Source organism: Alligator mississippiensis, chromosome 13 (assembly GCF_030867095.1).
Source record: "Alligator mississippiensis isolate rAllMis1 chromosome 13, rAllMis1, whole genome shotgun sequence".
In the NCBI taxonomy this organism is placed as follows: domain Eukaryota; kingdom Metazoa; phylum Chordata; order Crocodylia; family Alligatoridae; genus Alligator; species Alligator mississippiensis.
In genome coordinates, this window is record NC_081836.1 from 11500409 (window position 1) to 11527117 (window position 26709).

The 26709-nt window shown below is 51.7% G+C and overlaps 1 protein-coding gene and 1 long non-coding RNA gene across 6 annotated transcripts in view; one reads left to right on the forward strand and one right to left on the reverse strand.

The window, feature by feature from the left end:
• LOC109284713 (uncharacterized) overlaps positions 1-26709 on the forward strand; it is a 36995-nt gene that overhangs the window by 6859 nt on the left and 3427 nt on the right. The window contains exons 4-5 of one of the 2 annotated variants that reach the window (XR_009456353.1): positions 3485-3646; positions 4023-4100. This is a non-coding gene — a long non-coding RNA (uncharacterized LOC109284713). Of the gene's footprint in view, positions 1-3484; positions 3647-4022; positions 7552-26709 lie in introns of those variants that run through there. The other variant, XR_009456352.1, reaches the window with a different exon arrangement.
• Positions 5257-26709, reverse strand: part of CASZ1 (castor zinc finger 1) — a 104934-nt gene continuing 83481 nt past the window's right edge. For 3 of the 4 annotated variants that reach the window (XM_059716670.1, XM_059716671.1, XM_059716669.1), the window contains 8 exons: positions 24838-24960; positions 23156-23488; positions 21079-21277; positions 20277-20448; positions 17755-17903; positions 16696-16930; positions 14753-15046; positions 5257-11389 (listed from right to left, as the gene is read on the reverse strand). In XM_059716670.1, coding sequence (XP_059572653.1) covers positions 10107-11389; positions 14753-15046; positions 16696-16930; positions 17755-17903; positions 20277-20448; positions 21079-21277; positions 23156-23488; positions 24838-24960 — 2788 coding nt within the window. In that variant the 3' untranslated portion in view covers positions 5257-10106. The remainder of the gene's footprint in view (positions 11390-14752; positions 15047-16695; positions 16931-17754; positions 17904-20276; positions 20449-21078; positions 21278-23155; positions 23489-24837; positions 24961-26709) is intronic. The other variant, XM_059716672.1, reaches the window with a different exon arrangement.

Consider the following 26709-nt stretch of genomic DNA (forward strand, 5'->3'; position numbering starts at 1 on the left):
CTCAGCAGAGGTTTGCCGGGAGGAACTCACTGTGTTATTAAGGGTCAAACTGAAGCCCTCAGTTGCTGCTCTTTTCAGAAGGGCCTCTCTACACTTGGAAATAATCTCTGCAAGTTTGGGTACACAAAGTCTTGCCTCTGAGAAATGAGTGTGCAAAAGTGTGCAAGGGGATTTGAGAGGCTGCTTGTGAAATCTGAGCCTAAACATTGCTTCTTCCCCTTGGCTTTTCCCCCTTCTCTTTATCATAATTTCTCTCTCTGGCATATTTTGTACTATTACCCTCATGTCTTGTCTGCTGCCTCCTTCTACTCCCCTTAGTATTTGCACCCAGTGAAAACCGTTGCTGCAGGGGAGTCTAGCACAGTAAGATAGGCTGGGCCAGGAGCTGCAGAGTTTGCAACCCAGGGTTGAGAGTTGTGGTCAGTGCTTCAGCCTGGGCATATTGTTTCCAGGCATTTCTTGTTCTCCCCCATTTGCTTTTGGCTTCTCTGCTGCCTGCAGTTGGGCAGATCATTTGGGCATGAGCGAGGGGCACTGGCAAGCTGGGTGAGGAACCCAGGTAAAGTGCAACTCCTTCATTTCTCCTCTCTGGACCAGGAGGACCCTGTGCTGCAGCAGTTCGTCTGCGGGGCATACACAGGTCCTGACCTTCTGCAGGAGCACTCATTGCCTTGCTCCTGCCCTCTGTGCCCCAGTCCTGGGTTCCTCACCCAGCCTGCCAGTGCCCCTTACTCATTCATGCCCAAGTGATCCACGCATGCTGTTCAATGCCTGAGCCCTGTGCAGCTCTAACCCCAGAACAATTCCCATGTTTCTCTAGATGAAAGGTTTATTTTTTTGGAGATAGTTTGCCCCCCAAGCTTCCCACCCGCTGCTGTACCAAGCCTCAGAGCTCTTGTAGTATTTTTTTTCTGCAGCTGTCCCAAGCTGAGACAGTGAAAAGGTTGTGGTGCTCAGCTTGTAGCCCAGGCGCCTCCTGCTTCCTCTTCTCCAAAAGTTAAAAGCACCCTGAATTTGTCCTCATTTAGGGGTCAGAGGCATTGTGCTGCCAGCAAATTAATAGATTGAAACAGTTTCCCACCTTTTGTGTTCAGTGGCACAAGCTGTGAGGAGCATCTCTCCAGGTAGCAGCAACACTTAAGCACACCTTAGGGCCTGGCTTGGCATTGCTGCCTTCTGCAGCAGCCGCCGACTGCTTCCCTCATCCGCTCTCTGTGCTCTTGAGTCTTTGTAGCCCCCTCGGCATGATGGTGCCCCTGATGTGTGGCCCAAACACGAGCCGGAAGGTAGCTAGGGAAAAAGAGCAGCATAGAGCACTCCACTGCTGTAGATGTTTCCCTGCTCGTTGAATAAATCCATCTGCTCCTGCTAGCAGCAGGCCTGCCCCATGGTACCCTGGGGGCTAGTTTACTGCTTGGGAGATGCAGACACTCCAGGTCATATTTCCTCCTCCTGGTTGTTTTATAGCAGACAGGGTCTCCATTTGCCCTATGCCAGGATCTGACCCCATCTCATGAGGCCAGAGTCACTTGTTTCTCCTGCTTCTGTGTTACGCAGAGGGCCTCGCCACCCAGGTGGGTTGAGATTGAACTTGTGTCCCCAGCTCTGCTGCAAAGAGACAGAGGGGAAAAAGGAGGCTCAAATTCAGGTCTTCATATACCACAAGCCAGGAGCTGCCACAGGGCGCCTGGGGAGCAGGCCTGGGCCTTCCTCAAGCTGTTGGGTTTAGGAGGTGGTGAGAATACTGCAGCTAACCCTGGCTCAAAGGCACGCCACCAGGCACACTACCACAGCAGCATCAGCTGCCAAGACCCCTGCCCCACATCTCTGCCCACCCCCAGGGATTTTTTACCTGGGGTTTGGGAACCAGGCTTCACCGACCTGCCGAGTTGGTGGGCCTGTGCTGCCTCATCCCTGTTACAGTTAATACGTGCACCAGGCTGTGGCTCCTGCCCCACGCAGGTCTTCTCAGGCAGGTGGATTCCTCTTTTACTAGCATCACAAAAGACAAGGTCAGTTAGTGCCCTCGTCATGGCCAGTTTCTGTCTGCACAAGCAGCAGCAAAGCACTTGCCCAGGGCCTGCCTGAAATACTCCAGTGCACCTGGCAGCAGTCTCCGCTGTGAATAAGAAACACTGGCCAGTGAGTCAGTGGCAGTGGCTTGTGCAGCTGCGCTGGTCCTGGCTGTACCCTGCCTTGCACCCACCCCTCTGCTCTGGTCCTGCTGCTCTGTGGCTCACAAAACCCATGCTCCTGCAGCAGGGGCCTGAGCTGCCCTGTTTCCAGCCTGGCAGGGGCACAGCAGCAATGGCTTGTACATGGTCAACCTGGTTTTCTTATTTTCCTTAAGGAACTCTTAAGTAAGTACAATGAGCGCCCTATAAAGAGCAGGTATGTCCCAGTGTGAGCCTCTGAGATGATATGGGGAGGGGGTGCCTGCGCACTTGTGCGCGTGCTGGAAACGCAGCAATGTAACTATCCCATGCGCTGCGGGCAGCGCTCCAGCAAGAACAAACATCCGCACGCTGAGGTCGGATTAGGAGCGTGTTCGGATAATGACATCTGAAAACAGGATGGCTGGGAGCAGCAGCGGAGCAACCAGGGGGCTTTGAAAGAGAGAGGAGTCTTAATCCCCTCTGCTAACAAGGAGGCAGCTGCTGCCAAGGCACAAGGCTTGGCAGGCTCAATGCTGCTGCTTCTGGGCTCCCTTTGATGGGTGGCAGAGAGGACAATGAGGCACAAACAAGCACCTTGCCGTTGGCAGAGGATGGGAGGGACCAGGCAAGACTTGGCAGGGGGCGGGAGGAGAGAGGAGGCTTTCACTCTGTCACTCCCTCTGACTGCAATGTAAGCCTCTGCAGCAGTGGCAAGGGCAGGCGGTTACTGTCCCCAGCTCTCAAGCACTTCAGTAGGACAAGTATCAAAGCACTGTCCTGTGCTGGAACAGCCACGGGGAGCAGCTCAGCTGGCACTGCCAGGGTGGAGAAGCAAGGCTAAGAGGGGCTGGGTGCAATGCTACATTTCCCCCCAACCCACTCAGTCCTCTGCGAGTCCAAGGCAGTCAAGCCAGGCCAGGCTAGGCAGGCTGCTGGCTTTGTGCAGGGCTTGAGCGTGCCAAGGTGAGAGTGGGCTGAGGCTGCAAGTCAGCTCAGAGGCAGCTGTTGTGCCTTGTGCACCCAGCCCCCTGGCATAGGCAGTGTGGGGCAAGCTGCAGCCAGAGAACGTGGAAGGACAAAAGCGGAGGTGAAAGGTTGTCTTGTGCTTTCCTTCGCCCACCACTCCAAAAATAGCCTGAGCTAATGTAGGCTGTGTGACTAACTGCACCGTCTTCATTGTGTTCACCTAGACTATTCTGCGCCCATGCGGCTACCATGCATGGCGGGGAATGGATGGCACCCTCTAATTTTCACTGCTACAAAACTATGTAAATAACTGAGTTTTAACATCCACTAATAAAGTTTTACATCTGTCTTCACCACTACAGGACCTGCTGCTCTCTTTCACTGCTGGACGTGGGAATGCCTTCCTGCCCAAAGCCAATGGCCCAGGGGCTATGCTTCACATCTCAGAGGCAGGCACGCCAGCCTGCAGCAACAGCCAGATGTGGGCATATTCTTGCCAAAGGAGGCATCTGCCAGGAGGCCAGGTAACACTAGTGTGTGGAGAGTGAGTAAGAGTGAGGAAGCATGTGAGAGCCAGCGAGCGAGCACCAGAGGCAACGTCAGCCTGGATTTGGGTTTGATGGTGTGGGTTTGATTGCGCGCTCCTACCAGCCCTACCATAGCATAGTGCTTTCATACTGCAGGTCACAGGAGAGTGGTGTTCCCATCCCAGTCTCGGGACCCCAGCATCCAGGAAAAATCTTTTTTCCCATTCCCCGTATGGGGGCATTACCCAGCTGGTCCCCAGTTGGTCCTGCCTGGCCCCCTGTGCACAGGGCCTACTTGTTAAGCTCCTTGGCACTGCATCATCACTACATGGCCCCTCTACATGTCCATCACTACTGGCCTCTCCTCTTCCAGGGCCTTCTCTAAATCCCTTGGAAGTCAAAGGCAAGACCCAACCCCATGGATTCAGAGATCTGTGGATCAGCTGCTACGGTAAGAAACAGGGTGTGTTGTACAGATCGAAATACTAAGCTCTGCAGTTGCAGGCTGGGGCAGCTACAAAAGTACTTAAACCAGTGTCTGAACCCTCCAGTGCAGCGAGCACGCAGCAACCTGGTGCCAGCCCCATCCTGTGCACTGGGAAGGCTCCTTCATGACCTGTGCTCTTGCAAACAGCTTCAGCAAGCTTTGTAACTAGTTACACATCTGCTAAAACACTGTCATGATTTGGGTCCATTCAGCTGAGCTGAGTCTCTTGTGAAGCCAGGTCTTTAACACTGAGTATTCATGCCAGTGTCAGGGAGGTCCTGATGCTGAGATTATATCTGTGTATCATAGTTTTATAGTGCTTAGGGTCAGAAGGGACCTGAAAAGATCATTAGGTCCGAGCCCCTGCCCCCCAGGCAGGAACAGGTGCCAGGGTCATATCACCCCAGCCAAACGTGTCCAGCCTCCTCTTGAAGACCCCCAAGGTAGGAGAGAGCACCACCTCCCTTGGGAGCCCATTCCAGAGCCTGGCAGCCCTAACTGTAAAGTAACATCTCCTGATGTCCAGCCTGACCTTCTCTCTAACAATTTGTGGCTGTTATTCCTAGTAACCCCAGATGGTGCCCGGGGGAACAGGGCCTCCCCCAATTCTCGCTGGTCTCCCCTGGTGAGTTTGTAAACGGTCACCAGGTCCCCTCCCAGCCTGCTCTTGTGGAAGCTGAACAGGTTGAGGTCCTGTAACCTCTCCTCGTAGGACCTGCCCTGCTGCCCCCGGATCATGCGAGTGGCCCTCCTTTGGACTCTCTCCATGTTGTCCACATCCCTTTTGAAGTGCGGCGCCCAGAACTGGACGCAGTACTCCAACTGCGGCCTGACCAGTCGCATGGAGGGAGAGGATCACCTCCTTGGACCTGCTCACGATGCATCTGTGGACGCATGACAAGGTGTGGTTAGCCTTACTGACCGCGTCCTCGCATTGGTGGCCCATGTTCATCCTGGAGTCAACAATGACTCCAAAATCTCTTTCTGTGTATAGGACAAGGGGGTGTCTGGACAAGGGGGTCAACGGTAAGACAGGCTGAACAGACCACAGCTTCTTGGGTGGTGACAAATTAACCCAAATTCAAACAAACAATTAAAAGCCAATGCCATTGTTGGTTTGTTTGGTTTTTTTTTCCAGTTTTTATTGAGTGAAAATGTCAAACCTTGCATCAGTCATGCAAAAAAAAATCAAATAAATAAAACACATATATTAAATTTCTAATAGCACTAAATTCAAGTGGAAAAATATTCAGTTCTTAATAACGCAGGTGCCGAAGAGACCAGATTCAAGTAAATCAGAGCACACCATCCTGGTTAGGGTGTTTTTTTTTTCACTTTCTGCATTTTTTTTGTCTCAAAACCTATATATATATCTATATATCTATATATATATGTATATACATATAGATATATACACACACACATATATATGTGCATACATATTATTTTTATATTTATATATATACACATACATATTTATAAAACATTAAAAAGAGCATTGGTGGTTCAAGCATTTATTTCCCCCCCAACAGAAAGAAAAAAAATAAAACAACAACAAAACAAAAAAAAAATTACACATTTAAAATTCAAAATGAGCTAGCAATGGCTTATAGTCCTAGTGTGCAATATGGATATTACAAAAGGCTAGAATTCTCCCTCTCTTTTTTTTTTCATCTTGTTTTTTTGTGATTTTTTTTGTGTTTTTTTTTAGTTTGCTTTTTTTAGTTTGCTACATTGAAAAAAATGTTTCTTTTTTTTTTTTTTTTTTCTTTACAAAATTCCTTCCACACAGACTTTAATCCAGTTGAGTTTGTGGCTAGAATGGTCTAGTCAATCTTTTTTATTTTTTGCTCTTCAGCAGCGAATGGTAGCAGATTCGGGAGGGTCCTTCTCAGGGTTTCTTTTGTTTGCTTTATTTTGCTTTGAACAATCATTCAGTCTCTTCTCTCCTCTTGCCCCCTCCTAAGCCAGCCAGTTGAGTCTCTCTCTCTCTGGTCCTCAATTTAGCAAGCTACTTTTAAGTATGTCTAAACTCAATCATACAAGCTGCCCCATTGGCGCGAGTGCTAAAAGTGAGGATCATCTTGATGAGTTGGGGACCTGTGCGTTGGGCGTGACTTCAGTTCAGTAACACACTTAAGTATGTGCTTAAATCCATGCATCTTCAGCCACCCCTTAAGCACAAGCTTAGCAACGCGCACATTTTTGCAGTCTCACTGAAATCAATGCAGCTTGAGCATGTACTTAAGAGAGGTGCTGAGGCAGGCACGTTGTGTGGCAGAAACTAAAAACAAGAGCCTTGGACTGGGCTGCTGTTTTTCACCCATGTCCATTTTGCAGTTTTAAATAAAGATATAAAAGGTCTAAAGAAACAACTGGGGGAAGACTCAGCAAACAGCACCTCGGGCAGGGATGGGCACTGGGCCCAAAGGAGAGCTTGGCTGGAGCAGCTCAGCTTCCTTGGGGCATTCAAGGGTACTTCCCTCTTTGCAGAATCAGGCCCTTGCTGCGGGGAGTGATTCTGGTAGCAGCCTGTCAGGAAAGGAGTCCTTTCCCAGTGCCAGCTCCTGAGTACAGGAAACGCGTAGGGGCGGTGGGAGAGGTGAGATGTGTGGATAGGTGGTGAGGATGGGAGTTGAGGAGAGAGGGATGAATTATGTAGTAAACCCAGCTCAAGCAGCAGTGTCGTGTCTGGAGTTGGGGGATGGAGACGGTGGAGTGGTTTTTCTCTTATCCCCTTTTCCCACAGATCTGCTTTCTCCTGCCACCTTGCCAGATTCACAGTCACTAGAGGCTGGCAGGAGGGGTGAGGCTCCTAGCTGATTTACAGCAGCAAGTAGGGAGTCTTAATGAAGCCGATTTCAAGCAAGGCTTGGCCATATCTATCCTATGTAGCAGCCACCAGTTGAAGGGAGATTCCCTGCAGGTATCTTACTCTTTCCAGTGGGGTGACCCCATGGGGCTGATCATGAAACCCAGGTGGGCTCAAGTATAAAGTTGTGAGTAGTCCTATTGAAGTCAATGTTCCCACTGAGGCCAAGAGAAAAACTCCCACTGATTTAAACAGTGCCAGCTAAGCATGTAGGCTTCTAAGACTAGGCCTTGTGCTAGGTCTGCAAGGTTTCCTGTAGCGCCTGTCGCCAGAGCAGCCGAGCACTGGGGAAATGCACAGACAGAAAACCCACAACAAAATGCCAGAAGCACAGTCTGGCCCCAGCTCCAGAAACCCCCGGCCTGGATGCCCTCACTGCACCCGTGGGGGAGGTAAGCATCATCACCTTTAACGGATGGGGAACAAAAGGAGAGGATGGTTCACCACCGCAAGCGAGTGGCAGGAGAGGGGGGGAGGACGGGACAGAAGTAACAAAACAAAATAATGGAAAGCAAACCAAAAGAAAACCCTCTAAAAATAAAAGCCACACAATTAACTGAGCGAGAGAAAGAAACCCCCCCGGGTACGACACTGAACTACACGTGGCTACGAGCGGCCGTCAGCTCGTCGTTGTTCTGTTTGTTTAGTCTCTATAAAATTCAAGTTCAAATGCGGAATCGTGCAGCTCCGGTCAGTGCTGGGAGCGCGACACAGCCTCCGACCCCAGGACCGCGGTCCCTCCCTTCCCTGCCGCTCCCGCCAAACAAACACTTAAACAAAGAAAAAAAAAATAAAAAGAGAAAAAAAAAATTGCACACAAGTAACCATACCTAGGCTCTACGGGCTGGCCAGGAGGCAGGCGACCCCGTCCCTCTGGCACTGGCTGGTTCTCTTTGTTCTCTATCGAGTAATAACTTTTACAGGAAAATACTGTACAACTGCTTGTCATTTTTTTTCTCCTTTTGCTCTTTTTTTTTTTCTGTCTTTCCTTTTCAACCGTTCTCCAAATGCCTCGTCCCTGCGGCAGAACAGCTCGGCCAACGCGCCTGCCTGCTCCTTGGGGAAATAAGGAAGAAACAACCCAAACTGCTTGAGGCCTTGATCTGTTTAGGGTGGAAACAAATTACCGGGGTTCCCTGGGGCTGCAGGCGCTTGGGACGGGGCTGTGGGGGTTGGGGAGGGGGGGGCTGAAACGTCAACAAAAAAATAAAAATAAAAGGAGGCCAAAATTAAAAAAGATCCAAGCTGCAGGCTCCCGGCTGCCAGGCGCTTGGCTTCCCTACAGACTGCCCTGGAATAACTGCCTCGGGGTCTGTTTGCGCCATGAGGCTTCTGAAGCCAGTACGTCTGTAGACAACCCCTGTTTCCGGCCTGGGATGGGGCTTGGGGGCAAACAGCAACCGTCTCAGCTGTGAGCACCCTGGACAGTCTCCTGTAGTGTGTGTGCACGCTCACCTTCCGGTTCCTGTAACACCTGAGTGGAGGGGCTGGGGAGACGGCTGGGACTCGCTGGAGGGCTGCTGGAGCCGTGCCTGAAGCATGTGCCCTGGTGCGTGGCCTGGCCGTGTGGAACGGGGCAGCGTGCTGCTGCACGGCAGGTAGCGGTGCCCTCAGGCTCTCCTGCTCTCAGCGCCATGGGAGTGGCTGGCAGCAGCAAGGGCTGTTGGAGACCAGGACCGAGCAGTGGAGCAACGTACAACTCCCCAGCCACAGTCAGATCAGAGAAGCCCTGCCAAGGCCTGCCTTGACCTCCCTGCGCTGGTCTGTGGCAGGGGCTTCACCTTCTCCCTCCCTTTTGGGAACTCGGCAGGACAACTCATTGGCCCCTGTACAGAGCTGCTCGCCTGCCACAGCACGAGGGAGAACACGGGGGTGTTGCTTTTGCTCGTCAGCACCTGCGTGGGCAGAGGGCAAGTCGCATTTGCCAGGTGGCTTTCCTGGCGCGGATGGCCTTGCTCTCCATGGCACGGGCGCTGCCCTCCGGTTGCACAGGGGTGAGGAGGCTTTGCTCACCTCCTCCCTTCAGAGCCCCCCTGAGACTGGGAACTGGCTCTGATGCACCACAAGAAAAAGTGAGCCTCACCCTCAACAAAGAGGAGAAGTGCCTGGGGTGGGGTAGGATGGGAGAGGGGCTTAGCCCCCGTCCTCCAGTGTGAGTGACAGACCCTCCCCCTGCCGTACGGTAGCCTCCTCCTCCGGTACTGCCGTCATAGCCCTGCCTGGAGAGCAGCAGGTGAGACAGGAGGCGCCCTACAGCTGTTTCTACAGCACTAGACAGAGGGAAGCGTTACAATATAAATAGCATTTAACAATTAATAATAATAATATTATTATTAATAATAATGAGGATCTGGAAGAACAGAGAAGTGTCCCATTCCCAGCCCTGCTCATTCATTAATGCTTCCTCATTTACACAACAATAAATATCCCCTCCCACCCTGGCTGCCTGATGCCTAAGTCTCTCCCATTAATTTAATGCTGGAGAGAGAAAGAGAGAGAGAGAGCCCCACGTCCCCCGGGCAAAGGCATAGCTAGTCGCCTTTGTGACACCCGTTCCTTACACACACTTAAATATATATATAGATATATATTATATTATATTATATATAATATAATATATATATGTACTTTAAAATTCCTCTCAGGCCTCCCACCCGCCCGCCCCTCTGAGAAGTGGAGATGGTTAGTAATATTGTACAACTAAAACCATGGAAAAATAACATCCCGAAAGAAACCGGGGGGGAGGGGGGAGCCCCGCCTGGGCACGCAGGTCCCGCATGCCGCGCAGGGGCCGGGGCCCACAGCCAGCACTCTCGGGTAGCGTCTGTCTCGGAGGGTTTCGCTGCACTGTGGCCCGTCCCGGCGCCTGTCAGCTGTAGGAGGAAGCAACGTGGCGTCGGCCCTGTCCCTCTCGCGGGGCCCGGGAGCGCAGGTTCCCTCCGCTGCTCCGAGTCCCCTCCCCCCTCCCTCTCTCGTGCGTGTGGCATGGGGCATTTTGTTGCTTGCCATCCCAGTGCTTTGTTCTTGCCTCCTAAGGGGTCCTCTTAACAATTCTGTTTAAGAGCAAAACCAAACCGCTGCTGCTGCTGTCTCTAAGGTTAAGGAGAAGCTGCTGGGGAAAGGGTGGGGCCTGGGGCTGGAGCAAGGGCGAGGGCTGAGGCAGCAGCCGGAGCAGGGGCAGGGGTTGGAGCTGAAGTGGGGACTGGGGCTGTGGCTGGCTCTCCCAGTGGCCTGGAAGCATTGCCGTGGTCTATGGAAGAAGAGGCCTCCTCTGGTTCCCTGTCCTCTTTAGCAGCCAGGCCCTCAGGGTCAGGAAGCGACTCCTCGGAATCCGTATTCAGGTCTTCCTCATCGTCATCTTCGTCGTCGTCATCGTCGTCATCATCCTCTTCATCATCCTCCTCCTCGTTCATCTCCTCATCGTCCTCCTCGTCTTCTTGGGAGGAGTCGTCATCGTCCTCTGCGTCGCCAGAGTTGGATGCCACTGTCCCGCCCTCCTGGGGAGCTGCCCCTGCTCGGCTGGGGGAAGGGCCCCCAGCCGCTTCTGACTGCTTCTTGCTGAGGTCCAGGGAGTCGCTGAGGCCCACGCCGGCCGCGTTCTGCAGGAAGAAGAGGGAGCTGCTGGCATCCGTGCCCAGGTTGAGGGAGCTGTCCAGGTTGACGGAAGAGTTCTGGATGTCGTACTCCAGCCCAGTGGAGTGGGGGAGACCCTCGGGGCCAGGGGAGATGGCGGGCAGCTCCCCTCGCTCCTGCTTCTCATGTTTGCGCTTATGCGAGTCCATCTGTGACATGCCCACCACTGTGTGCTTGCAGCCGGGGTACGTGCAGTGGAAGTGGGAGCACTTGAGTTTGTACTTGCAGTCGGGCACTTCGCAGTCCACGCTCGAGCTGAACTGGCAGAAGCCGGCGGCACTGATGACGTCCTGCTTGCCGTGGTGCTTGCGGTGGGCTGTCACCTTGGTGCTGTCGGTGCAGCGGAAGCCGCAGCGCAGGCAGTGGAAGTGCGTGCTGTTGCCAGAGAACTGGCAGTCGGGGAAGTTGCAGCTCAGCGAGGACTTGAAGCGCTTGAAGTCATCCAGCACCAGGTTGTCAACGCGGTCGTGGTGCTGGGCGTGCTTGTACATGTGGGTGCGGCCGCAGAACTTGTAGCCACAGTTCTCCCGGGTGCAGTGGTAGTGGGTGACCTTGAGGGAGAACTGGCAGCTGGAATCTTTGCAGTCCTCATAGAGGTCGTAGCGCCGGAAGCCCTCCAGCATCATCCCCTCATCCAGCATCTTACGTGAGGATGCTGTCTTGCGGCGCTTGCCAAAGGGAGACATGTCCTCAATGATCCAGAAGCGCTTTTTGGCCCCGGAGGCAGTTGGCATGGTGATGGTGTTCCCTAGGGACAGGAAAGGAAAAAGTTATTAGAGAGGGCCAGCAGGAACCCGCATGTCCTCCAGCACCTGCCAGGCCGACCCAGACCCTGCGTTGGCCCACAAGCATGGCCGAACCACGATGCTGCAGCCAACGCGATCCCACTCTGTCATCCACCATGGGGATTCTGTGTTGTCTGGTACCTGCTGGACGCTACAGCAGCAGGGCTTGGTTGACATATTCCACAAAGGAAACCCTTATGGCTGCTGCTTTTCTAGCCTTAGTCCTGCCTAGGGATTGAGGGCTGCTTCTCATCAGCTTTGTGGATCTCCCAGTCACTTTGCTGTTCCCAGTCCTCTTTTTCCGGTGAACTGGCATTTAGCACCGGGGAGTCAGCTCACCCCAGCCAAAAGAAGAGGACACTCTGCTATAGTTTCACTGAAGTTTGCTGGTTCCTTTCACCCCATGCCATCCCCAAACGCTTCACAAGGTCTGCGCACAAAATGCACTCTGGGCTGGGGCAGCGCTGGTGCAATTCTGCACAACTGTTGAGGCGAGTCAGAAAGTGAAGAAGAATCCCAGATTTAATTGAAGCTGCAAGGGGGATTTATTGAAGCAAGATGGACTTTGGCCAGGAGACTGTAACATCCCTCACCGTAATGAGCCTACATATTACAGTGATGAGTACATTTAGAAAGACAGATGGACAGATGTTCAATGGGGCTAATTCTCATCATGACTAGCCAGGAGGCTGCACATGAAAATACCACTTTGGAAGCTTTCCCTTGGGGGCCTCCACAGTCAGATTAAGGGACCCACATCAGGCTCCCAGTTTCACCTTGACAGGCAGGATCGCTGGCTGAGACCAGAGTCCCAGAGGATGAAGCAGACACCAACAACTTGGCCACCTCCTACCCATTAACTTCCTTACACCACGGGTTATGCCCCAGGTCACTTATAAGATGCCAACTCCAGCATGCTTGCAAACCTTAGAGTTTAATTGGAAATTAAAGTTCACAACAAAACAGAGATCTCTGAGCTGGGTTTGCAGCCTGATGAAGACAGGCATGGCGGGTGCCATGCAATGCCTGCAGTCTGTGCTCCAGACAATCCACGGCAGTTCGTATTTAGGTCTTGGGGTCTGCAGGAATGTGCATCCATTTAACTTAATGCTACTGCCAGTGTTCTGGCTGATGAGCAGCACTGAAGGTGGTGGGTGCTGATTTGACCCTACCCGGCCCCTCAAACCATGTCCCCCTACAACGGGGCTTGTCAAATGGCACTGCTGATGGGCAGCACAGTCTGAACAATGCACCTCTGGCGTGGATGGCAGCAGGCCAGGCTGCCCCCAGCATGCACTGCTGTGTGCCTGAACTGGGCAGACCCTGTTGAGCAGGCAAAGGCTCATTCAGTGTGTGGCACCTTGCTGAGCCAGCTGCTCAGGGCATGTTTGTGACACTCACGGGAAGGGGATCTTAGTGATGTACGCACATGTACATTAGGAATTAGCCTAAGCCCCACCAGGTTCATTTAGCCCCAGATACCCGCTACAGATTTCAACCAGATTCAAACTAGCAACCCCCATCCCATAACCACCCAGGCCCCCATCACACACTTCACTGTCAGTTATTATGAGCAACAAGAAGCACGGCCGGTGCCTGGCTCCCTGGGCAACTCCTGAACTTATTGCCACTGAAAAAAGAAATCTACACCAAAGCAAAGGAGTCCAGTCTTGGGCTGAACTCTGATCTCATTCACACCTGGGTAAACTGGGAGTAATTCCAACCTTCAGGGAAGACAGTCTGGAATTAAGGCCTTGAATCTGTTTAAAACCTTATTTTTAGTTCAGCTGGTTCCACTTTCTCGTGCAGAGACTCACAGAAAATTAGGGATGGAAGGGACCTCAGGAGGTCATCTAGTCCAACCCCCCGCTCAACGCAGGATCACCCCCAGCTATATCATCCCAGGCAAGGCTTTGTCTATCTGGGTCTTAAAAACCTCCAAGAATGGAGACTCCACAACCTCGACAAGGCTCGAGTGAGTGAGTCAGAGAAGACCCAGGCCATCCTGCTCTCTCCCTGTTCTAACCATTGCAAAGTGCCCACTCCCTGTAACTAATCAAAGGCAGAGGTAGAAGTGAGCATTTATGTGGTGCTTCTACCTGGAGTTCTCAGGATCCTTTAAAAACTATCAACCCATTTCCTGCAAAAGGAAGCTGAGGCACAGAGGACAGGTGATCCTCCCTAGCCCACATGGGGAGGCAGCGGAAGAGCTCAGTGTCCTGCCCATCATCAGCACTGCCCACTGGATCACATGCTCCCACAGGGTGAAAGTCATCCCTTTGCAGAAGGCCAGTCTGGACCACTTCAGTCCTAATGAGGCCACTGGAATCCCCATGTGGTATGGGGGACACCTCACTGCATGCTTGGTCTGCACCTGGTGGGGAGATGGACGCTGCCCATTTCCAAGCTGCACCTTTCCAAGGGGCCTTTAAAATATGTATCTCACCAGCACAAATGAAAGTGCTCTCAATTAACTGGGAAGGAGCTGAGCTGAGAAAAGAGACTGAGGCCAGGGTGCACCCTGAAAACCATTCCCAGCTGGACTGAAAAGGCCTGAGACATCTCTGATCTCCATACAGCAGAAAGGCCACAGGTGTGATCTGTCTGACATCCAGCTTTGCTTCCTGCAGCTCTGCTTAGGCACAGGCACAAGTAACTGTGGGTCTGAGAGATGGTACCGAGACCTCTGATGACATGGCATATCATCTCGGTGGCATCTGTGTGACCTCATGGGGTGTGGTGGTGAAAGCAGCCCCAAGCTGTGGGGTGCATATGTGAATGGGGAGCAGTGGGGCTTCAGAACTGAATGGACACCAGAAACAGGAAGCCCAGTCAAATGGAAATCAAAGAACCTGCAGTGATGTGTAGCAGAGATTGGGAGCCACTGGGCTGGGTGGCTCAAGAAGTTTACAGCAAGCTCTGAGAGCATGATGGCACATGGTCAGTGTCTTGCTTTTGGCCCCCCCCAGCTACTGTCCGGAGGCTCAGAAATGGCAATTTTTGTTACATATGTTACTGTCAAATTCATGTCAGGATTTGGGTTGGTGAGAAATTGTTCCTGGCAGCATGAATTTTCATGGGGATTCACTGTGTTATCAGCTACCTTCTTTAACCATGTTTGTGGTGTGAGATCGCTATGCTAGCAGTCCAGAGGAGGACGCCTGTGGGGACAGGGGATCCCTTGAGTGGAGTTAAAAGTGACGAAGAGGTGGGAACACCTCTTACTGACCCAACAGAGCTCAAGGGTGGGGAGAGAACAGTGGGCAGGATGAGCAGGGAGGAGACAGGGCAGGGGATCACTCAGAGATAAAGCATGTAACAGTTACCTGCTGCATCCTGAACTAGGGGAACATCACTTTTTACTGGAGTTGGAGTGGCAATGATGGGCGAGAACCCAGGCGTGCTGGCGGCAGGCATGACAATGCCCCTGCTGGATCCGAGGGTGGCACTGAGCAGAGAGTATGATAGACAAGATGGAGAGAAGAGATAGGGGAGGGTGGGGAGGGGAGACCTGAGCAGGGCTTGTGAGAAAGATGGAGGAAGAGGTGGTGGAGGTTGTTGTGCATTGTGGGTAGCATCATCGGCAACGGCAGCAGTAGTAGTAGGAGGAACCAGGCAGCCTGGAGAATGTGGAGAGAAAAAAAAGCAGAAAAAAAAAAAAAGAAAAGAAAAAAGGAAAACAAAAAATACCAAACAAACCAAAACAAAAAGAAAAGAAAAACAAAAGAACCGAAATGAGAACCCAAGAGCGGAAGCCGTATGATGAAAATGGAAAATACATTCACACACATATGAAACGGAACTGGAACAGAGACGAGATGGAAGGCGCGTGACTGACAGCGGCAGGAGGAGGAACAGGGGCGCTGTAGGAGATGGGGTGGCCTGAACGGCAGGGAGGTGGAGTTGCAGCATCTAAAAGGAGAGTCTTGTCCTGAGTGGTTTGTGTGCATCCAGCTGCACGGTGCCTGCCCGTGCTTGGCCCCTGCTGTGAGCACTGTGCCACTGGGGGCAGGGGGAATCCCAGAGGCCTGTGGATTCACTTGGGTGGGTGTTAGTTGGTGGATCATTTAGGAGGCACCACTGACGCCTCTGACACTGGGCTAATTTAACAGGGAATTCCAGGACCCACTGCCCCTCTGGAGGAGCAATAGTGCTGTGTGGAGCTGTCATTATCATGCAATGTTTATATCAGAGCAGTGCACAGAGGTTGTGTGTTAGTGGCATGTGTGACATGAGAGGTCAGAACATCTCTGTTAGCTGGAGAGCTGCAGAATGTCAGTGGGAATTACTTATTAATTGTATTTCCTACTGCTATTTTAACCTAACAGAGATCAACACTCAGCCAGAAGTTTGAGGCGAACCCCCCAAGCAGAGACACACCAGGTTCAAGTAAAGTAGAAAAAATACCCATGTGATACTGAAGTCCTAAACGAAAGGAAAGTTTGTGACGAGACCCAGAGAGCCAGGGTGCCATGGGGAGGGCTCAGAAAAGGCTGTCCTGTACCAGGCTGACAGAACCCAGGCCACCCACGGGCACCCTTCACGAGTGCCATGGGATGTTTGACAGGAGCTCTTTCACTTAGGAATCATATGAGCCTCAGCAGTTCACAGAAATCATGTAACTTGTGGAAATGGAGGGCAGCCAGATATCATTTCTGAAAACCAGAAGTGACATCAGCGTTGCTTTTTAGCATTCCTTCCTAAAAGAGGATGTGATGTCAAGGAGGTTCTTCTGTGCATCTCTGTTGCTCCGGAAGTGACATGGGAGATTCTGATTTTTGGCATCACTACCCTTAGAAGGGGAGGAGCTCAGCGGGTTACTTTTGTGTGCCACTTCCTGAAACAGTGATGTCAGAGGTTTCCTTGCACCCATCACTTGCTGAGAGGGAAGCGTGGTTAGATGGTCCTGTCTGATCTTTTGAGCCTCAGGAGTTCAGAGAAATATCTGACTTCCACATGTGGCACAGCCACACAAAAGGAAATGTGGGAAGCAAGAAAGCTAGCCCTTGGGACTCACGTGGAGATGTTAATCAGCTCCACTGGGCAAGATCCTCTTCCCAGAGGGAGCAAGAAGAGGGTGGCTGGAGGTCAAGGAGATCCTAGGGGAAATGTGGCAGAGGGGAGCTAACCTGGGAGAAGGCAATATCTGCTGAGCTGGAGCTAACAAAGTTTGTAGGAGAAGGTATGGTTGCTTGCTGGCCTCTACTTGTGAATTCAGCTCTCATGGCAGCAGACGGCTGATAATCCATTTCCCCCAGTTGCCCCTTACCTGCCGATGTGCTCTCGTTGCCCACTGGAGTGCTGGAGCAGCTGCGGTCCATGTTGGAGGACTCGGAGGAGATCCCCCCAGGGCTACAGCCGGTATAATCCATATACTCGTCTGTTTCTGTGTCCATCATGCTCTGGGGTCCCTGGAAGGAAGCTGGGGTCCCTGATGAAGCTGGGCTGGGTGCCATGCTGCCAACGTGGGGGAGATTTTCATTTCTTGGAGTGTGGCCAATAACCTGCAGCAAGAAATTGAGACAGGGATTTCACACTGAGCATGAGATGTCGGGACCAAAACCATCTGTCCGCATGTTTTGTTTTCCCTGACATTGTTCTTCGGGGATAGCTGGACCATGTTGGCACAGGAAACCAATGGCACTGAGGCTGGGAGCATGAGTACTGCCTCGTTTGGAGTCTGGGAACATTCACCTTGGCACCAGATCCATGGTGTGTGAATTGTGAGGCACTCAGAGGCTGGGAGTGTTAATCTTGGCACTAGTACCCCAGCATGTGGATTCTGATGCATTCAAAGACAGGAGGTGTTAATCTTGGCATTAATGCCTTACTATGGGGATCCTGCTGCACTTAGAGCCTGGGAATATGAATACTGGCATCACTATCCTGGCATGTGGATTCAGATGCATTCAGGTGGGAGGATGTCTATTGCTATCGGGGCCTGCTGTGTACTTGCTAACAAGACTCATGAAGTCAGGGTGCCTGGGTGGCAATACCAGCTGCACAGGACTCCACAGGAACCACGGCTACTTACAAGGGCACGAGGCTGCTCTGAAGTCCATGCCCCTGCCTCTACATCAATCCTGGTACCCAAGCCAGCTAGATTAAAGCCAGCCTGGTTTGTCTGTACATGCTGCAGTCATGCCTCCCGGCAGGAGAGCAGACATGTGCCTAGAGTGTGGGAATGTGACTCGTAGCACTACTGACCTGGTTTGTGGGTTCTGAGGCTGGGTGTGTGTGAGTCTTGGCACTAGCCCTGCTCTGCAGGGAACCATCAAGGGGGCATCACTTACAGATGCAGCTGCTGCTTAAATAACCAGTGAGTCACCTGAGCGGGAACTCGGTCAAAGTTTTTCCCCAGCATCCTCCTCATGTGCTTCCTGGCGTGAGATGTCATTTGGTGCTTGAGCAGGAAGGAGAACTGGCAGCCCTCTCGAATGCAGTGGAAATGACTGTTTACCTGGTTATACTTGCAACCTGCCAACACAAAACCGATACCAATCCAGTCCATTAATACAGCAACAGTAGGGGGGGAAGGGGTTGGCGCAGACGCATGCTGGAGACAGCACAAAGCTACCGCCACATTGATTTCTGATGGGGTGGAGAACTCTGGAATGGCTGCAGGTTTCTCAGCGACAGCCCCAGACCAAAAATTAAATCGTTCCCTTGCTGAGCAGTCAGGGAAAAGATCCCTCCACTCCCCCAGCACTGAGCAATGCAAGCTCCAGATCAAATGTGGAGGAGCCAGGAAGAGTTTACTGCTATTCCTGGTTAGCTGATAGGGGGTCATGTTAGGCTTACAAGGATCCTGCCAAGCTAGACGGGGTGCATGCAGATGGAAGAAGTATCCATTATCTTCCCTGTGTGCACATACACAGGCCTACACTACCACATACACACAGAAACCCCATAGCTGACTTCCAGCCATGTCCCCGCTGCACGTGCACATTAACCCCAGCACACACAGACGCTGATACGTAAGTACAGAGCAGTGGATACACACACTCACAGCTCTATATGCCTGTATACAGCTGCACAAAACACACACGGCCGCTGGAACACATTGAGCTGCCTGCACCAACACAGCAAAACATCCAGACGCAGGTGCGGATACATTTGCACACCTGGAAACCTTGTACGCATGCACGTGCACTCTCAAAGCCACACGTCCCTGCCCCTCCCGGCAGAGACGAGACGCCTGTACTCTAAAACGGCACTGCCAAACAGCTCGGCCTGCCTGCCTTCCTGGCAGAGAGGTGCGTCCTGTGCATGCCAAGCTGGCGTTTGCTTAGCTATTCCACCCAGCCCACCTCCTCGGCCCTGCCCGCGGCGCGGTGCTGTTCTTTGGGAGGAAGAACAAACAGTGCTGGCAGGACTGAAACAGTATCGGCAGAGGGCAGGTGAAGACTCGCCCGTTGCCCAGGCAGCGGGCAGGCGGGTGTCGTATATCACCGGCCGGCTTTGTTTAGCCCTGGCTATCACCTGAAACATGCCACGCCGAGTAAATAACAGCAACTGCTGGATCTCCTGACATTTGTAAGTGGAGACCCAGGTAAGGGCCCGGCCTCAGTGTTGACACCGGTTGCCTTGGTGACTGTGGACAAGGTATCGCTCAGGCATTAATTTTTCATGAATTAGCAGCCAAAGGAAAGAGTTTTTTCCTGGTGGCAGCAGGTTGGTTTGTGATTTCTTTGCCCTGGTGCCATTGAGCGCCCCATGTGCAGGGCAGGGAAGCCAAGGCAAAGCTATGGAGCTGCCCTGGCAGTGTGAGCCTCCAGCTAGTGCTGATGGGGAAAGGTGGCTGGAAGGCAAAATCAAGCCAAACGGGGCTGAAAGGACGTGCGAATCCCGGCAGTGGGGGTCCCAGGACAGTGTCTGCTAGGGAGCGTGGGGAGATTCACGCTCCTCTCTCTCATTTCTCGTTTCTTTAAGCTGCTGGAGGCTTTTAGGCTCTGCAGTTTTGTAACCAACTTTGGCGCTGCCTAATGTAGCTGGCAAGGGGGCAAGGCACCCGCCGTGGGTCAGGTGCTCTCAGGAGCTGGCGCCAGTGGAAGAGTGGCACAGAAGGGAGGGTCGCTGCGGGCAGGAGCTGCTGGCGCACAGGGGAGGTTGCTCCCTGTTAGGCTGCAGATTGCCGCTGCACTCAGCTTGAGCCTAGTCTTTACTTTGCACACATCTGTGAGAACTGGGGCCCGTGTGCAGCTCCCCGACCAGATTGTGACTCCCGCCTTCTGCTCCTGTGTCTGTGCTGTGATGATTAGGGCCAGATTTCATATCACACTGTGACTGGGGAAAAACTCCCCGTCTTGTTGTCACTGGTAAATGGGGACAAGAGTCCTAGCCCCCACCCTCCCTGGACGCAAGCCTTATTTAATCAATCTCTGTCAAGTGCTTTGGGACCCACAGACATAGGGGGCTAGACCAGCGGACAGCCATTACACACGAGCTCGCAGGTGTGAGCAGAGCACAGGAGGCTGGTGGGGGATGGGGCATGCCTTTTTTAGTTTCCCCATCCCCAATTAAAGGTCATGTGATCTACAACATGTCACCGACGTTAGATGCAAACGAATTACAACTAAACACGGGAGGCATGTTCCCCTGTCACTCATTCACTTCTGCAGCCCCTGGGAGCTCTTTACGTGGCTGAAAGTGGGTCTAATGGTCCCGTGAGCTAAACCCATGAGCTGTGGGACCTCAGCCCAGGCAGAGTATGACAAAGACTTTCAAAGGAAGGTTTATCACAACTAGTGCAATGGCCACTGCACAGGGAGAGTGCTGGAGCCCGTAGGCCGAGGAATTAATGCAACCCAGGTACCGAGTCCAGGAGGTACAACAAAGGGATGGGCTTACCTAGTCTGCCGCACTCTTCCCTCTTGGTGAAGTACTTGAAGCCATTGGCTGCCCTTCGTTCTGCCTTCTCATGTTTCTTCACATGCCAGGGCAGCTTGGTGGTGATGTTGGTCACAAAGTAGCAGCCAGGACGAAGACAGTGGTAATGCCCTCGCATCCTGAATTCACAGTGCTGGAGGGAAGCCAATCAGATTATTTTAGATGCATGCAGGTGACTGCTCCCACCTGCCTGCTCCCACCCTTACTTTCTCTCTCAAGTTCATGATGGAGATAAGCAAGACCTACTGCCACTTTGCTTACCCTTCAAGGGGCCCAGAGCAGGATTGCATTCATTCTGTAGCAAACTCAACAGTCTTATTCTCAATGGTACCTCTACCACTTCCTGCTGGAGACTGCCTACTGTCTGATAGGCTTCTTTTCTGGATACTCCTCTTACAGTATCTTTTAATTTAATCTTGCATCACTTTAACCATCCCAAGACTATTTCCTCTCCCTACTTGGAGTTTTCAGCAGTAATGGGTATAAATCCACACGTCCCTTTCCCTCAAGACCAAGCAAAGGCATCCCGACAATATTCTGAAGTTCAGAATTTGGATTCAAATCTCTCTCTAGTTTACACCTTTCAAATAGTTGCTAGATCCATTCAGTAATTCAGGAATTTCACACCAAGGCACGAATAGGGCCCCTGCTCGTTTTCATATCTTCCCTATACTTTTCCCCATTCCTCTTTTCCTGCATTTGTTCCCTCACACCCAAACCCCAGCCTGAGCCACCTCCTTGGGTGTTCTTGAATGATGCTTACCTGGTTTGGACAGAGACACTGCAGCGAGTAGTAAGCAAACTGGTCTCGCACGTTCACCAGGTTGTTGTTGGGGTTGATGTGGTCCAGGCAGTGGGACTCTGCTTTGCCGGAGGTTTTGCACACGTACTTGCAGTTCCCAAAGAGACAGTGGAAGTGGAACTTGTTGGCATACTTGCAGTCTGTCGCCAGGCAGGGGTCGCTGGAACACAGCCAAAACCCAATCATCATCTTCATTCCCTCCTTCACACCTGGGCATCGTTCCCAACATTCACTCATTTAACTTGGCCCAAGTGACACCTCTAGTCCAAGTGTGGCCTAGAGAGCTTCCATGAATCTCTCCATAATTAGTCAAGAGTTGCAGTCTACAAATATTACTGCAGATCCCAGCATGCACTGTGTTCTCTATACTAGGGTGTATGGACTGCATGCTGTGATCTGTGGTCTTTGCAGGCCACTTTCCCATGAAAGCTTCAGATCCAAGACAGAACTGCTCTCCTTGCATGTCACACTTCCCTGTTAATGGACAAAGGTAGCTGCAAAACTTTGCTGAAACCATTGGGTTGCCTGCTACAAGATCCAGGGCTTCCCTTGGTTCGGCAAAATCCATGTGCCGTCACTCAATCAGTGGAATGGTCTGGTTGCCTGTCCTGGGGCCCCACGATCCATAGATGTGTGGCTGTAGCTGTGAGCAATCAGGGGCAGATTTGGAGCTTAGTGCTTGACACAGCCAGGGACTAGTCTCTTGCTGGCCCCAATGCTACCTGCTCTGCTACCCACTCTTGATTTACTGAATCTGTTGAAAGGGGACACAAGTGAGTCAGCATTAGGCCTAGAGAGGCAAGGCCTTGCCAGGCTGAGTCCCCGACAGAGCCAGGAACTCCTGATGTCTAATTCTAGGTCTGACCTTGACTCTTCCTACAGCCTCAGGTAAGACACTTAAAACTCTCTGCCTCTTTCTCCTCACTTCTACAGTGGAGGTGAAGCTTGCCTTCTTCCTGGGAGTGTTTGAAGGCCCCTGAACGTTTGCTAAGAGCTCTGATGCAGATGTGCAGTTGTCACTATTTTACAAGTGCCTTTAGTTAAACACTTTTTAAACAGCAGCTACTAACACTGTAAATAGGACACTGCATTTTGCTACCCTCATGCAGCTGCCTACCTGGGAAAGCAGAGCTCTTCCAAAGGAGGAGGTGATGGATATCTACTCCCCCTCCCTCACTCTTGGTAAACCCACTGCTGTCTGATCAGAGAGGTCAGAGAGGCTGAGCACTTTCTTTTTTTTCCAGTTTATCAATTTTATTGAGACAATGCATTGCACAGACTCAGATACAGACTTGATGCTCTTATAGAGGCAGCAGGTGCTATTGTGGGCAGAGCCCGTTTCCTTCCCCAGAGGTTGTACAAGCCTATTCTTGGTCAGCGCTGATGGCTTTGTAGCCACCGATCTCAGTTATAACAGAAACAAAGCTGGTGATACCAGTTTTCACTCAGTTTCCTGTCACACATCACTCAGTTTCTTCTCATTCCCACCAGATACTAGCCCAATTTTGCCTGAACCTTGTCCAAAGCTTAGCCTAAATCTGGTCCGTCTTGGCCTGAAACCCGTACCAGTTTGACCAAACTTTAGCCAAGCCCATGCCAAGTATTGGGTTTGTGACAAGACCTACAGCCAGGCACATCAGGTTCCCTTTGGAACGAATTGCAGTGCTCTCATGCTTTATCCCGTACCATCTGGCCCCAGCGATAATGCAAAGCCAAATGCATTTGTTTTCACAGCCCAGGAGGTACGGTGAGGCTGCAGTGATATGTCAATGGGTTTATTTCTCCCCAGACTTTATCTAAAAGTGTTCCCAGATGTGCTGGTTTCTAAGTGCTTGGCAAGTCATTTGTTAGACTTTTTGAGAGCTGCTTTCTTGCAGGGTGGGGACAGGGGCAGAGTGTCCTGGGAAGGCTGGAAGCACCCAGCTGGAAGCAAAGGTGCTGCATCGAATGGGAACGTGATGACTCCGCCTAATCCCTGGGGCTGAAAGGGATGCGCTGAGGGCTACAGAGACATTCCCTTGTCACCAGAGGAACTCACTTCTCTTGGAACTGGAGGAATCCGGGCTTGACCTGAGGCTTGGCGTGCTCTAGGGAAGTTGTTGCCAAGGGTGACGTTGCCAGGTTAGGCACTGACGCTGGGATCTGAGGCATCTGGGGTATGGTGGAAGCCAGCTGCTTCCAAGCTAGCAGCGTGGGGGCAGAGGGCACCGTCGCTGGGCTCAGGGCACCGTCCAGAGTGGGAGCGCTTGCCAGGGTGGCAGAAGTCGCAGGTGGTGACGAGGGGGCCAAGGAGGTCTTGGTCTCAGCAGCGGTTGGGAAGGGAGACTCGGAATTATTTTTCACAGCTCCACCTTCCGTGCGGAAGTGAAAACTGCAACGAGAAGAGGCAGCAGGTCACATTAGGGAGAGAGAGACAGCGCTGCAGGGTCCTGGACAGAATAGCGGGAGCGATGACCGCGGGTCAATGGGACCAATAACTACATGCTCAGAAGACACATGGAGCACAAATGTCAAAGGCCGAATACTGAGCGGTTCTGTAGGTCTGCTGGGCAATCTCAGCTCCCCCAGGTTTTCGACCTCTTTCTGGATTTGGCCCCGAAGAGGGAGAACAGTGATTTTAGGTGGTGCCCGGGGTGGGGTCAGATTGGACAAATCAGTTGAAAACTAGAGGAGAACCTCTTCCTGCCAGTGAGGTCCATGGGATGGTGTGGGAGACTGCCATACATCTCTAGTCAAGTGGCCAAACCCTGAACCCTTCACTCAGTCCCTGTCTGGTCAGAGCTCCCACTGACTGTAAGAGAAGCTTTGCCTGAGTTTTAGCCCGTGGACATGGGGCAAAAAAGATGTATTAGGCACTGTGACCTTTGCCTACCCAGATCCTGCCCTTCCTTTGCTAGTGCCCTTGTACTAACAATGGGGCCCAATCCCAAGGTCCTGGAGCGGTGAGTGTGGTGCAGGCTTCAGGAACTGGCTCACACATCAGCACTTTTCAACTGCCTGCATCTTAGCACTGCCCTGCTTTCTGGAGCACTATGCAGGTGACAAGAAGGCCAAGGCCTGGGATGCCCCCACACTAAAAGGGATGTCAGGGCAGGGCTGGGAGGGGTCTCATTCCTCAGGTCCGAGTTCCCTGCCTAGATGTAGTCAGGCAAGCAGGGACCTGGGGAACAGCTCCTGTGTGCAGCAATTACAGCAGGAGTCTGTTCAAATGGATCTGCAGAAACAAGGGTGAGACAAATACAACAGGCACCATTGCAACTGAAAGGCCTGCTGCTCTGCAGAGACTATGGCACTGTGTCCTCTGCCCCGAGAAAGGCACTACAGACAGGGAGTGATGTCTGTGTAGGTGCCGCCTGCATGCCTTCTTAGTTCTTATGGCTGTACATGTCTTTGCTGCTGGGCCCGTGTTTCTGGTGCACACAGTCTCCTAGGCAGTTCTCAGCCTGGCTATCACTATTTAGTGGGCAGGACGCCCATCTGCCAAAGGCTGAGCGGCTTAAGTTACTGAACTCACAGGGCATGCCCAGAGCCGACACCAGAATCAGCTGGATGCAGAAAGCCTGTGGATGCTCAGACTGCTGCCCCCTCAGTCATTGTGTCCACACATAGCAAAGCTCCTCACCAGGGAGTTACAGGATGTCCCTCCCCTCTCCCTGCCACACTGCACCTACTTTGGGGTTTCCTCAATACACATCACCTGACAGTTGTTCTTTCACTTACTTGGCATGTTTGATGGCCCCATCGACAGTACTGAAGAGGGCACCACATTCCTCCACCACGCAGTGGAAATGCACCTTGTGGAGAAAGTCACACTGGGCATCGCAGAAATCCTTGGTACCAAACCTAAGCAAATGAGACAAACATGCAGCTTACAACAAGCCCAGGAGGGTGGCATTGTTTGAAGGGAGCATTCAGAAAGCAGATGCTCCAGTGAGGGGTGAAGCCATCTAGGACCTGTTGCCTTCCATCAGGGAGGAACTAACTAATCGAGAAGGAGAGAATAACAGGGAATCCTGATGCCAGCGACCAGCAACTGCTTGGATTCACCACAGTTGGGAACGTCATGGGCACATGAGTTTTCAGACGATTCAGCACTCCGCTATGCAAGGTGCAATGGCAGGAAGTATTTAAAACCCACTAGTGTGGAAGGAGGCTGAGGAATTCTGGGCAATTAAGGTGTGATGGACAACAATTCCTCTGCAGAGCAGAAAGGCAAGGAGCAAGCAGCAGCCTGTGTGGTCCCAGGAGGGACCTCTGAAAATCTAAGGTTAAAATAACAAAAGGAAGCTTGTGCTGGAAAAGGAAAAGGGCAGTGGATCCAGAACATGAGGGTCAGTTCAGGCTGGCAGGGCAGAGATAAGGGAGAGTAAGGACCTGATAAGGGATGAGATAGCAGCACCCGTTAATGCAAGCTAACGGGGTTATTTTATCAGGGACAAGAGGTACTGTACTTGGAGAGAAAGCAGGCCTCTTCACAATGGCCGAGGTACTCAACTGTTTTTGAAAATCTGCCTCTACTATGAATACTAAAGCCCAGACAATTAAGACGGGATGAAGGCCGCAGAGAAGAGCAGATAAGGGAATGCTCAGAAAATGTAAATATGCACACACCAGCCCGTCTGGCTGATATGTGTCCTAGAGCAGGCTGGGAATTAACTCCCCAACTTACTGTGCTGCTACGTGTTATTTTTCAAAAGTGAAGAGAGAACTGGGAGGGCACCGGAAAGCTGGCAGGAATCACCCAGGCACTGATGCCTTGAGAATAAAAAAGGCAAGAGATCCTGGCTATTATCACACCTCTAGTCTTAACTTTTCTTCCCAGTAAAGTAATGGAACAAATATTAAGAGGGAGGAGAAAATCATTAAACATCCACAGGATAAAGGAACCGCGAGCAATAAACAGCATCGGGATTATACAGAATAAATCTTGCTCGACAAATTTAATTGCTTTTTTTGATAGAATTATCAAATGAGTGGATGAAGGGCTGCAATATATTTCGATTTTAGGAAAGCATTTTGATACCGATTCTCACATATGCTTAAAATTAATTCAAATTGGCTTGGATGTGAACCTTGCCACATGGATTGAAAACTGGCTGAAGGACCGTAAACAAAGGGTAATGACAAACGACAATGCACTGAGCTGGGAGGAGGTATCTCGGGAGCGCTGTGAGGATGAGTCTGGTTAGGTCTGAGTTTATTTAACGTCTTCATTAGTAATCTAGGAGAAGGAGTAAACAGCATGTTAATGAAATTCGCAGATGATACTAAACTGGGCGGAGTTGGAAGCACCAGGGCAAGAGGAAAGAAATAATACAAAGGGGTCTAGAGAGACTAGAAAGGAAATCACTATATGAGATCATATTTGGAAAAATGTAGCTAATATTCAATAGGGGAAAATTCAATGGGAGAGGAAACGAAGAGAGCAGCAAGACGGAGCCATCCAATATCATAGTGGACAGCAGATGCGATCCAAGTGTGCAATATGCTGTGGATGCAAACACGACAGTACAATCTGGGGCTGCACATGTGGAGCAGGGAACCAACGGTCCCTCTAGTCTGATGGCCATGTCTCCTGGAGGATTATTCTAC